Source organism: Juglans microcarpa x Juglans regia, chromosome 6D, assembly GCF_004785595.1.
Source record: "Juglans microcarpa x Juglans regia isolate MS1-56 chromosome 6D, Jm3101_v1.0, whole genome shotgun sequence".
NCBI classification, from domain to species: Eukaryota; Viridiplantae; Streptophyta; class Magnoliopsida; order Fagales; family Juglandaceae; genus Juglans; species Juglans microcarpa x Juglans regia.
In genome coordinates this window covers 33734224-33747168 of record NC_054604.1, presented here as the reverse complement: position 1 = coordinate 33747168, position 12945 = coordinate 33734224, and the positions used below count along the sequence as shown (strand labels likewise).

General features: G+C 38.4%; 3 protein-coding genes across 3 annotated transcripts; all 3 read left to right on the top strand.

The window, feature by feature from the left end:
• The first annotated feature begins 3072 nt into the window (after positions 1-3072).
• On the top strand, positions 3073-3510 carry LOC121235562. Its single transcript, XM_041131906.1, has one exon. It carries the CDS (start codon positions 3073-3075, stop codon positions 3508-3510), a length of 438 nt encoding a protein of 145 aa, XP_040987840.1.
• Positions 3511-6119: 2609 nt separating this feature from the next.
• Positions 6120-6770, top strand: LOC121235120. The gene is given in 1 exon segment (XM_041131365.1): positions 6120-6770. A coding segment is annotated over 1 exon segment (648 nt). The 3' UTR covers positions 6768-6770.
• A 1459-nt stretch (positions 6771-8229) lies between these two features.
• LOC121234727 (trifunctional UDP-glucose 4,6-dehydratase/UDP-4-keto-6-deoxy-D-glucose 3,5-epimerase/UDP-4-keto-L-rhamnose-reductase RHM1) lies at positions 8230-11675 on the top strand. The gene is made up of 3 exons (XM_041130803.1): positions 8230-8383; positions 9149-10724; positions 10815-11675. The coding sequence occupies exons 2-3, from the start codon at positions 9162-9164 to the stop codon at positions 11265-11267; spliced, it is 2016 nt and encodes a 671-aa protein (XP_040986737.1). The 5' UTR covers positions 8230-8383; positions 9149-9161; the 3' UTR covers positions 11268-11675.
• The last annotated feature ends 1270 nt before the right edge of the window (positions 11676-12945 follow it).

Sequence of the window (12945 nt, the reverse complement as noted above, 5' to 3'; positions counted from 1 at the left end):
GAAACGCTTCATGCTGTGTGCTCTGATCATAGCCCAATTTTTCTGAGTTGTAGCAACAAAGTGCACCCAATGCAGAGGAATCATAATTTCTTTAAGTATGGATCAGGTTGGAACAAGGAGGCGGGTTGTAGTGAAGTGGTTTCTGAGGCATGGAAGAGTAGAAGGAGGGAGGGGGTAAATCATATGGATAGTGTGTTGGGGAAGCTGGAAGCAACAAAGAAGGGTCTAAGACAGTGGAGTAAAAATTTGGCTAGGAACAGAATCAAAGATATCTGGGAAAATTCCAAGATTTTAAGCAAGTTGCAGATGGAAGGTGGACCTGGCAATATGACCCAACAGAAAAGACTTCAACAAGATTTAAACTTCCTTCTAGACCAAGAAAACTCACGGTGGATGCAAAGAGCAAGAAAACATTGGCTGCTAGGAGGGGATAGAAACACCAAGTTCTATCATGCATGTGTGAACCAAAGGAGAAAAAAGAACTCGATCCATAAAATCTCGGACATGAATGGGGTAGTTATAGTTGGGAAATCAGAGATAGCAGATGGTTTTAAGAACTTTTTCTCATCCATTTTCAAATCTGGCCAGCCAGATTCAGATTGTGTGGTTCAGTGCCTGATGGGGATTAATACCAGACTGCCAACAACAATGAGACAGCAGCAAGAGCAAGCTTTTACAGAGAAGGAGGTTGAAGAAGCACTAAGGCAAATGTCACCCTTCAAGTCACCTGGGCCCGACGGAATAAGTGCAGGGTTTTACCAAGATCACTGGAACCTAGTGGGGAATGAAGTGACACAGGCAGTTCTGGAATTTCTCAGAAAAGGGAAGATGCCACAGGACCTTAACCATACCTTCCTAGTGTTAATTCCAAAGGTTAACTCCCCCAACTACATGCATGAATATAGGCCTATTTCTCTGTGCAATGTGATTTATAAACTTATTTCCAAAGTATTGGCTAATAGAATGAAAGGGACGCTGGAAAAAGTGATTTCTTGGAACCAAAGTGCCTTCATTCCCAAGAGGCTGATCACAGACAATATAATGGTGGCTTATGAGCTACTCCACACCATGAATTCTAAGCAGAAAGGTAGAGAAGGCTCGATGACAATCAAGCTAGATATGTTAAAAGCATATGACAGAGTGGAATGGGTATTCCTTGAAGAAACGATGCTTAAGCTAGGTTTTGGGGAAAAATGGAATGATTTAGTGATGGAGTCTGTAAGGATAGTTTCCTGTGCAGTCATGATCAATAGGGAACCTGGAGAAACTTTCTTACCATCTAGAGGCTTACGTCAAGGTGACCCTTTGTCACCTTATTTGTTCTTAATTTGTGCTGAGGGTCTTAGTTCTTTAATGTACAATGTAGAAAGTAAGGGCCTTATAAAGGGGGTGGCAATTACAAGAGGTGGCCTGAGGATAAATCACCTCATCTTCGCCGATGACTGCGTAATCTTCTGCAGAGCAAAGCTAGTGGAGTGGTATATTATCCGCGACTTACTAATTCTTTATGAGAAAGCCTCGGGCCAAACTCTAAACAAGGAAAAAACTAGTGTGTTTTTCAGCTCAAACACTAGGGAGGAAGCTAAGGCCTTTATTTTGCAACAAGTGAATAGATCGAGATGCAATAATTATAACCGATACCTTGGTCTCCCAACTTTAGTTGGGAGATCCAAGTACAACACTTTCAGGGTGTTGAAGGAAAAGGTGTGGAAAAGAGTTAACAGCTGGAAAACCAAACTTTTGTCTTCAGCTGAGAGAGAGAGATTCTTATCAAAAGTGTGCTACAGGCCATCCCAGCTTATACTATGAGCGTGTTCAAGCTGCCTAGGCAGCTGCTCAAAGAAATAGAAGCTATTTTGGCTAGATTTTGGTGGAGCAGCAAAGAAGAGGTGAAAGGTATTCATTGGAGATCATGGAGGGCATTGGGAGAGGTCAAAAATCAAGGGGGGGTTGGGGTTTAGAGATCTCAGCAGTTTTAACAAGGCCCTTCTAGCTAAGCAAACTTGGAGAATGATCAAAGAGCCCAACTCATTGGTTTCTCTAATTTTTAAGCAAAAATATTTTCAGCATTGCGATCTTATGGAGGCTAAGATGAAAGGAGTTTCTTCGTTCATTTGGAGGAGTCTATGGGCTAGTATGGAACTGATCAAGGAAGGGGCTGTGTGGAGGGCTGGTAATGGCAATAGCATTAAGATTTGGAAGGACAAATGGCTGCCTAGCCCGGTGACTCATCAGATTCAGTCCCCCATCAAAATACTGGATCCCGAAGCTAGAGTAGACGAACTGATAGAAAAGAGAAGTTGCACTTGGAAGGAAGAACTGGTGGCAGCAGTGTTTAATGAAGAGGAAGCAAAAATTATATGCTCCATGCCACTAAGCAGCAAAAGCTCAAGTGACAAACTGATATGGGCGGGGTCAGTCAAAGGAACTTTCACTGTTAAAAGTGCCTATTTTCTGGAAACTGTGATCCTCAAGAGGAAAGTAGGAGAAAGCTCATCTAGGGAGGAGAATCAAGTGATGTGGAAAGATTTGTGGAAGCTTGAAGTTCCGGGCAAGGTTAAGATGCTTATTTGGAAGTGCCTTAACAATATTCTTCCTACAAAAGATAACATTTTTAGGAAGAACATTAGTGAAAATAACCTTTGCCCGCTATGTACAAGAGAAGTGGAAACAGTAATACATGTAATGTGGGACTGCCCAGCTACAACAGATGTATGGGGAGGAGAGACATGCCAATTCTGTAAATGGAAGAGAGTCCATTCTGATTTCCAAATACTATGGGCTGAGATGAGGAACAAGCTGAATAAAGAGAACCTAGAGCTGGCTTCACATCTGTGCTACCATCTATGGTTAAGAAGAAATGCGTTTGTTTTCCAAAACCTGTTTATGCACCCTGGCATACTGGCAAAGAAGGCCCAAGCAGATTTAAAACTCTTTAAAGAGACCAATCTGAATTGCTTAAAGAGAACATAAGGGAATCATGAGAGAGGACCAACCCCAAGATGGATTCAACCCGCTTGGCCTTTTGTAAAGGTGAACTTTGATGCAGCATTCGAAAAAGCCAAGGGTAGGATGGGATTGGGAGTAATCATTAGAGACTCAGTAGGCAAGCTGCTAGTTGTGGTGACAGCCCCCAAGGACCATATATCTACTGCTGCTCAAGCTGAAAGCACCGCTCTTCTTAGAGCTATGGTCATCTGTACTGAACTTGGGTATTACCAAGTTTGTTTTGAAGGGGACGCCAAGGTGGTAGTTGATGCAGTAAATTCCAATAATGAAGATAATTCCTGGCTTGGACAGATGACAGAAGACATGCAGCAGATGATGAAAAGGAATCAAGCATGGAGTCTTAAGTTTGTATTCAGGTCAGCAAACAAAGCTGCCCATACGGCAGCTCAGTTTGCTATAAGGGATGTTGGTGAAAAAGTATGGTTCGAGAATGGTCCAGTTGAGGTCTGTAACTCTGTATTGGAGGAGGTTGTTATGCTTGATGTAATATTACCTGTTTAATGAGAAACACGACGTTACTTTAAAAAAAAAAAAAGACAGCTATATACTTAAATAAGTGGTGGCAGCCCTTTTGCTCGGGTTTACTGCATGAGAGTGATAAATGTGATAAATGATCAGAAGAAGGTGATCAGGAGGTAGGTCAGTGGATTATTAATGCAGATCGAACGGGAATACTGAACCGAAGAGAAATTAATAATACATGAAAATAAATGGCTAGGATTGAAATACCAATTCTTCTCCACTTGCTTAATTACGTACGTGCATATCTTCTGGATCTTAATTAAGATTTAACAGTAATTAGCATTATTGTTGGCAATTCTCAAGGAGGAATTTCTTGCTAATTGCGTGTTAGCCAGAGAAAATTTAATTAAACCTTCTCTAGATCTTATGATCTAAAAGTTTTTCCGGGTGTTAATTTTATTATAAAAAGATAAGTGTTACGGTTGTAAAGAGATTATAGAAGTAATATCACAAATTGACGTAACTTTATGTATATTTAATCTTATAACAAAACCATTTGCTATAGTCAAACCAAACTATTTGCTACAGTTATAAATTAGAGATTTCATTAAAGTAAATTTACAAATTGACACGATTTTATGTGATATATTATAATCGTTTTTGAGTTTAGAATCGTGGGCAGTTGACCTTTCTAATCACTTCACGAAACTATTTTGATTTCCCTCCAATTTTTCTTATAAAAAAAAGTTATTATGATTTTCTTATAGTAAATCTAATGTCTCAAGTGCAGACCACTGATCAATTAGTTAACTTAGTGTGCATGTTGAATGATTATTATAGTCATCATTATCCTAACATGTATACTAAACAGTTCAATTCGTAAGTGAAGTTTACTTCTCCTACTATTCCCCATTTTTTTTTTAATCTTGATTTTCTTGATTTTTGCCCAGTCACATACATGCTAATAACGCCATGTACGTAGGTATTACCTATGCTCATGATATTCTCTCTCTCTCTCTTTTATTTTTAGTTGTTGTTGTTTCAATCTTGATTTTTTTATTTGTTATATTCTGTTTTAGTTTTAAATCATGAATGTTAAAGATGCCGTAAGCACTCCTACGACCATCTTTCCATCATATCCAGAAGGACTACTACAGCCCATTGAGACTCCCATTATCGAAGAGTTAGTGAAAGATTAGACTTTTCGATTGACACTCTTTGTACCTTTCGTTCTATCCTCACCCTCCACCAGGTAGTCGAAACCCTTAATAATAGGTCTGAGGTGTGGGATCACTTCACAAGAGTCCTTGATTGTGATCCTGATGAACTTACAACCACTTGTAACCATTGTAGCAGATTGTGGAAATGCCATTCCAAGAGACAAGACACTTCACCCTTGAAAGCACACATCTCCCTTTGCCCTAAAAATCGTAAGGTCAGTAGATTAGACAAGAGTCAACAATTCTTGATCTCGGAAGCAAGAGTTGAAAGAGTGAAAAATACACTAAAGATGACCAAGCATAATGAGAAAAAAAATTAAAGGTTGCCCTTACTAGGATAGTGATAGTTGACGAGTTGCATTTTCTAGCATTATTTTACATTATCATATAAAATGCTAATTATCATACATATATATATATATGAGTAATGATATACACACAACATATTGTACAATACATTGCACAACAATGTTATAAAATGAGGGTATTTTTATAAAATGATGTTACTTTTATAAGATGTTTTATAAAAATACCCCTAATTTAAAACATAGTTATATAAAATGTTGTAAAAAATATTATGTATAAATCATTTTTCATATATAGTTTGTCTAGGTATAATTTCTGAATGGGGGACTGCCTGCACACGAACTGGGCATTTCTATAATCTGATCTATGTGTAGTACTTATATATAATATATATATATATATATATATATATAGTCATGTGGTACTCGTCAATTAATGCGTTTATCTCTTTTCAAGTACTGTAATTGAATTTTAGTCTTTTGTTGGAATATTTATAGTATTTAGCTGGCCTATTTCACTTGCGAGAATAATTACAATTTGATGTTTGAGTCTAAAATATATTGTCATGAGATCTTAAACTAATTTCAATGTCTCTCTTTTATAGTTGATTATAGATCGATGATAATGCCTTTTCATTTGAAGAGTACTACTCATTCAAGAAATTCCATTTTCTCAACATATATATATATATATATATATATATATTTCACTATTTTTATGGTTGATTTATTTTGATATTTGAGATCCATGGTTATTTAGCTAATTGACGTGTTGAATATTTTGATTTGGTATAAATAGGCATAATTAAAATACTTAATCACCCGTACTAAATCATGTGTTGAATATTTTAAATTGATAATTATGAGAGTTATAGAGACCAACTTATAATAGAAACCTTGGCTTTTTTTAATAAAATTAGAAATAGATTTATGTAAAATAATTAAAATATCCAAACTGAATTATCACGCAGAAAGAAATGCAACAATTAATGCAAAGATCAAGATGGAGTACTAATGCGCGCGCGTGCACACACTAATTAAACATGAAAAGTGAAACAATTCTGCTACAGGTACCCGCCTTCGGGTACCCGTTGCGGACTCGTGTCAGCTTTTTCTTAAAACAATGTCCAAGTACTTCAACTTCGTAGCCACCTAGAACTAGTGGTTCTGCTACTCCTCCCACGTCGGCCTCAAGTCCACCACCACCGACCTCGGCAACGGCACCGTCATCCACTGCTGGCTCCCCAAGGCCCACACTCACTCCAAGCCTAATCTCCTCCTCATCCATGGCCTCGACGCCAACGCAATGTGGCATTGGGGTGATTTCATCTCCTCTCTCATCCCTCATTTCTACGTCTACGTCCCTGACCTAGTCTTCTTCGGGGATTCCTACACGACCCGCCCCGACTGCTCCGAGGCCTTCCTGGCACGCTACTTAATGGCCCTCATGGAAGCACAGGGGGTGGTAAAGACGATGAGCATCACCGGTATCAACTACGGCGGGTTCGTGGCGTACAGTATGGCGGCTCAGTTTAAGGAGAGGGTGGAGCGGGTGGTGCTTTGCTGTGCTGGGGTATGCATGGAGGATAAGGACTTGGAGGAGGGTATGTTCCTGGTGAGGAGCTTGGATGAGGCCGTTAGTGTCCTGCTGCCGCAAAGTCCCGAGAAGATGAGGGAGTTGATGCGCCTCACGTTTGATAAGCCCAATTACAAGGTTGTGCCCTCTTGCTTTCTCAACGATTTCATCCAAGTAAGTGGTCTTTTATATTGAGACTTGGGGGGATTGATTAGAATTGGAATTTGTATATCGAGATTACTTCAACATTGGTTCAAATTTTACAAAAGGAAATTAAGCGAAGAAAATTACAACGTTGGGGGATTTCATCCAAGGTTGTTTGAGGAGAAGCTTGTGGCCACCCATCGTACCTCTGTGGGGGAATCGTCTTCGTAGCAAGCTTGGGAAGCTTGGAGGTGTGAACGGACGAAGATTGGGATTCGTAGCAGTCTTCCATGGGTGTTTCTGTGTTGAGTTCAGTCCTTATCGTCTGAAGATAGTCTCGTCTTCGTGGGGTCAGTTTCATTTCACAAGTTTTGATAACACTAAGCAGAGAACGGTGCGTTTAATTTAGGGTGCAAACGCACCGTTTAAATAAAGCTGACTTGGAATCCGGGTACGCGGCGTGTCCCCGTCCCGGATGCGAGTAGCTTTTTTCAAAGTGAAAACGTGCCGTCTAAGCTAGGGATGAATTAGTATACATGCATGCATATATGGATGGTAAATTGTCACTCTCCCCATCCAAATACATATGCAGATATGATATACCAACAATAATTCTTAAACGTTACATAATCAAATCAAATTCTCCTAAGAAAAAAATAAAATAAAATTCTACATGTAAGATAATTTAATCCAATATATAACAAATTGAGAAAAAGAAGAAGAAAAAGGTGTAAGATAATTAAGGGATGCTATTCACCATCCTACACTACAAACTTTACATATTTTAAAATTATTTTTTATTTTATTTTATTTTATTTTTATTAAACTAATTGAGTTATTCTATTTATTATCTATACACCATATATTTGTTATAGAAAAAATAAAAAAAATTAAAATATATATGATGTGTGGTGTATGAAAATGATACATATAATTATTCAAAAGATAATTAAACCCAATAACAAATTCTTACTCGTAAATGCTGTAATTTTCATTATCTTTAAATGATCGATCTTTAAAAAAAAATAAAAATTGGACCGATAAATTTAAAATAAAAAATAAAAAATTACGATTAATTAATAATTAATGGGCGAGAAAACTATACTTTTCCAATGGAGTGGCAGTGATAAAGGCGGCTCATCCAACACGTAATTTAGGAAGGAAAGTTGATGACAGGAGGAACAATGCAGACCTCTCGTAAAGTTACCTAACACCAAGACCAACTTCCTGGAAGGAAGTAAGTACGGTTCTATTTAGATGTTAAAGTGAGTTAAATTGAAATGATAAAATATTGTTAGAATATTATTTTTTAATATTATTATTATTTTAAAATTTAAAAAAATTGAATTATTTATTATATTTTATATTAAGATTTGAAAAAATTGTAATGATAAGTTGAGATGAGTTGAGAGATGTTTGATAACCAAACGAAACCATGTCGCGAACGAGTCGCGTGACCCCCAGTAGTATTTTGAAGAAATGGAGGGTATTTCCGTCACTTCAGCTCTTTCTATGGCTCCCCTGAACTGTCTCGCTCATTTTGAGAAAGCGTGTATATATAGACCTCCTCCCACTTCCGGCTCCCCATCTCAAGCTCCCAAATCTACGAGCTCTCTCTTCTCCTCCATTTCGTTGTCCGTATTTCTCTCTCGCCCCTGCGCTGATTGGTAAGCCAATTGTACTCTGTCTTTTTTCTTTTTTCTTCTAAGGAATTGCGTGTGAGCATGGTTTGTAGCAAGAAGTGTTCGTCTTTTGCTTTGTTTGGAGCTATCTATGATCTGGTTTTTTCTCGATTTTATTAGATCTCTAATCAATGTGAAGAACTTTGATGTTAATTATGCTATTTGCGCTTATTTAATGACAGACATTTGCTTCATATGCTCTGTTTGTGTCTCCTATGGGAGTTTAATTGGGATCTGGTGGTAGAAATCAGATCTATATGCGTTTTGAGAAACGGGATTCTTTGCTCAAGTATGAGTTTGTGAATATACACGGATCATGTGATTGTTTGTTGTTCTGCAGAATGCGTTGGATCTGGTAACCTTTGGTTGATTTTGATGAATGATGTGCTGATTTATATTCTAACATGTTTCGTTCTCTAGTTTTGGGTCTGCTTAGTTGCTTGGAAGGATAGGAAGCTAAAGAAAAATTGAAATTTATTTGTTTGTGTTTTAGTTTCTTAAAAATTAGTGAGAAACAATTTTTTTGTGGTAAGTGATCTTTGGATGGAAGATACGTGAAGATACTATGCTTAATGTTCTTTTCCTTCATTTTGTAAGCAAGCAAATGGAGATGTGCAGTCTTCTTACTATACCATGAGACCTCCGCATTTTGGGGCCTATTTCCGTATATCTATCTTGTTTGTTTATTTTTTTAAAAATTTATTTAAATCGTGACAAAGAACTTAGTCTGTTGTAACATTTTTTATGTAGACACCGTTTTGAGATGGCTACTTATACTCCAAAGAACATCCTCATTACTGGGGCTGCTGGGTTCATTGCATCCCATGTTGCCAACCGGCTCATCCGTAATTACCCTGACTACAAGATCGTTGTACTCGACAAGCTTGATTACTGCTCGAGTCTAAAAAACCTCCTCCCCTCTAAATCATCTCCTAGTATCAAGTTCGTAAAGGGGGACATTGGCAGTGCTGACCTTGTCAACTACCTTCTCATCACCGAGTCTATTGACACTATAATGCACTTTGCAGCCCAGACCCATGTTGACAACTCATTTGGTAACAGCTTTGAGTTTACCAAGAACAATATTTATGGTACTCATGTCCTTTTGGAAGCCTGCAAGGTCACTGGCCAGATCAGGAGGTTCATCCATGTGAGTACAGATGAAGTATATGGCGAGACAGACGAGGATGCTGTTGTGGGAAACCATGAGGCTTCTCAACTCCTCCCAACAAACCCTTACTCTGCAACAAAAGCTGGAGCAGAAATGCTTGTCATGGCATATGGTAGGTCGTACGGGTTACCTGTGATAACAACACGTGGGAACAATGTTTATGGGCCCAATCAGTTCCCTGAGAAATTGATTCCAAAGTTCATCCTCTTGGCAATGCAAGGGAAGCCTCTTCCAATTCATGGCGATGGTTCTAATGTGAGGAGTTATTTGTATTGTGAGGATGTTGCTGAGGCTTTTGAAGTCATTCTTCACAAGGGAGAGGTAGGTCATGTTTACAATATTGGGACAAAGAAGGAAAGGAGAGTTATTGATGTGGCCAAAGATATATGCAGACTTTTCTCAATGGACCCAGAGGCAAGCATTAAGTTTGTAGAGAACAGACCATTTAATGACCAGAGGTACTTTCTGGATGATCAGAAGCTGACGATCTTGGGATGGTCCGAGCGAACTACTTGGGAAGAGGGGCTTAAGAAGACCATGGAGTGGTACATCAACAACCCTGATTGGTGGGGTGACGTCTCTGGGGCACTGCTTCCTCATCCTAGAATGCTGATGATGCCTGGTGGGATTGAGAGACACTTTGATGGACCTGAAGAGGAGAAGTCTGCATCTTTCGTCCCAAGTAATACCCGGATGCTGGTTCCACCTTCCAAAAGCACCGGCTCTCCTCGAAAACACTCCTTGAAATTCTTAATCTATGGTAGGACTGGTTGGCTTGGGGGTCTGCTTGGGAAGATATGTGAGAAACAAGGGATTCCATTTGAATATGGAAGAGGGCGTCTAGAGGATCGGTCATCACTTTTAGCAGATCTTCAGAGTGTTAAGCCAACCCATGTTTTTAATTCTGCTGGTGTGACTGGTAGACCCAATGTCGATTGGTGCGAGTCTCACAAGACAGAAACAATTCGCACAAATGTTGCTGGAACCTTAACCTTAGCAGATGTTTGCAGAGAGCATGGACTGTTGATGATGAATTTTGCTACAGGATGTATATTTGAGTATGATGCTGCACATCCTGAAGGTTCTGGCATTGGGTTTACAGAGGAAGACAAACCCAATTTCACCGGTTCTTTCTATTCCAAAACCAAGGCTATGGTAATTCATTCAGAATATTTGTCTCTAATTCTACATCCTTTCTGAGATTATGTGTTTGTTCTAATAATTACTCTTTAATTTCTTAACCAGGTTGAAGAGCTGTTGAAAGAATACGACAATGTCTGCACTCTAAGAGTTAGGATGCCAATATCATCTGACCTAAACAACCCACGCAACTTCATAACTAAGATTTCTCGTTATAACAAAGTGGTTAACATCCCAAATAGCATGACTGTCTTGGATGAGCTTCTACCCATTTCCATTGAGATGGCAAAGAGGAATTTGAGGGGAATATGGAACTTCACAAATCCTGGGGTTGTAAGCCACAACGAGATTCTTGAGATGTACAAGCAATACATTGACCCTGACTTCAAGTGGGTGAACTTCACACTTGAAGAGCAGGCTAAGGTCATAGTGGCCCCCCGAAGCAACAACGAGATGGATGGGTCAAAGTTGAAGAAAGAGTTCCCCGAGCTGCTATCTATCAAGGAATCGCTGATTAAATACGTCTTTGAACAAAACAAGAAGAACTTTGCAGCATAAACAATCATCTGTTGTAGACCTCAGGATTGTCCTTTTCGTTTTGGACTAGGTAATATGTTTCAGCTATCCCTATAAAGTCTATCAGTTCCCTCGATTATTCATTTTTAGCTTCTTTATCAATATAGAAGGGGATGAGGTTATTTCTATTAGTTACGCTTCTTTCATTGTTTACTTTGCCGGTTGTATTTTAGTGTGCTTAGTTACTTTGAGAAACTTACTATAGGTTCTTTATAATTGGTCATCTGGAAGCCTGGGGATGTACTACTCTTTCTAATGAGTATGCTCGTGGCGTTTAATTCTTTAATTACTTAGCTTTTACACTTGTATCTTACGACTTTCAATATCCTTGAGAAAGTCGATGGAATGAAAGCGGTACTTTAATATAAAGAGGCTACGTTTTTCTCTTTTATTCTTTTCCTCCGAACTTTATTTTCCTGTTTCCTATGTAATAAAAGCAGCATATCGTATCGTATGGAAAGGGTCACTCTATTGGTTTCTCGCTCTCCGCATGAAACTAATGAAATTAATATCTCAGCACCAAATTACAAGAAACAACTAGAACACAACTTTAAAAAATGAGTGAATATTAGATTTATCTATTTTTTTAAAAAAGAGTGCTAGAATAATATGAGATTAGGCCGGTTTGGATTCAAGAATCATTTCAACTCATCTCATATTATTTTATCTCATTATTATAATTTTTTTAAATTTTTACACAAAATATAAAATATAATTTAATTTTTTCAAATTACAAAATAATAATATTATTATTAAAAATTAATATTCTAACAATATTTTATTTAATTTTTAACAAAACCGACATAGGTGCACCATCATTCCTAACTTTTGTTGTTGTGTTGCACTCTAACAAACTGTCTACTGTATAGTGGCCAATGACCTTCACAAACGTGTGTTCAAAACCCAAAATGTAGGAGCCAACTTGCTGGGATTCCCATAGAGTTAGGTATCTCTACACACTCGCATGAGTGTTAACCGAATATGAACCTAAAAATCATTTTCCAACAGAAAGATTACCACGCATTTGTAGAGGCCGTCACGATTGAAAGAAAATAAAGTAAAAAAAGATATGAATAAATGAATTAGAAAAGGGGAAAAAAAAACCCGATGTTTATAAGTGGGATTGTGTAGTGCTTTGGGTTTAAGGTTTTTTTTTGCGGGGGTGGGGGACCACCAAGGAATGTGTATGTACGTACGGCTTGATCTTATCGAGAACATAATCCTGGAGATTGCTGCAGCCTGCAGTTTGACTTCCCAAAAACTCTCCTTATTAGTGGCTTCCATTTCCATGCACCAGGAGTGGGGGACAGGACGTGGAAGATGCTATTAATTTATTTATTTCATGGGTTGAAATTAAAGCTAAAAGATTCAAATTATCATGTGCAGCAAAACCCTGGATTGGTCATCCTTGTTACACCACAGCATGCAGGACAGCACAACAAATTCTCCTGCCATTGGAGGTTTTTTAATTACTTGCACATGTCATGGGCATTCGCCATTACATCCGCATCTACTTTTTCCTTACTGGCACCACCTGGAAACCCAGTTGTAGATGAGGAAAGAAATCTCCAGTTGCGCCTTGCCTTTGTCAGCCGCGTTTCTCTTTGAGCACTTGAAATATCACTGTCTGGAAGCTGTTGAGCTGAGCTTGCCACGTGAA

Excerpts from the sequence above, each read along its gene's own strand:
- LOC121234727 (XM_041130803.1), top strand. The coding sequence starts at position 9,162 with ATGGCTACTTATACTCCAAAGAACATCCTCATTACTGGGGCTGCTGGG. Across the intron at positions 10,725-10,814 it reads ATTCCAAAACCAAGGCTATG|GTTGAAGAGCTGTTGAAAGA; the intron begins GTAATTCATTCA and ends TTTCTTAACCAG.
- LOC121235562 (XM_041131906.1), top strand. The coding sequence starts at position 3,073 with ATGGGATTGGGAGTAATCATTAGAGACTCAGTAGGCAAGCTGCTAGTT.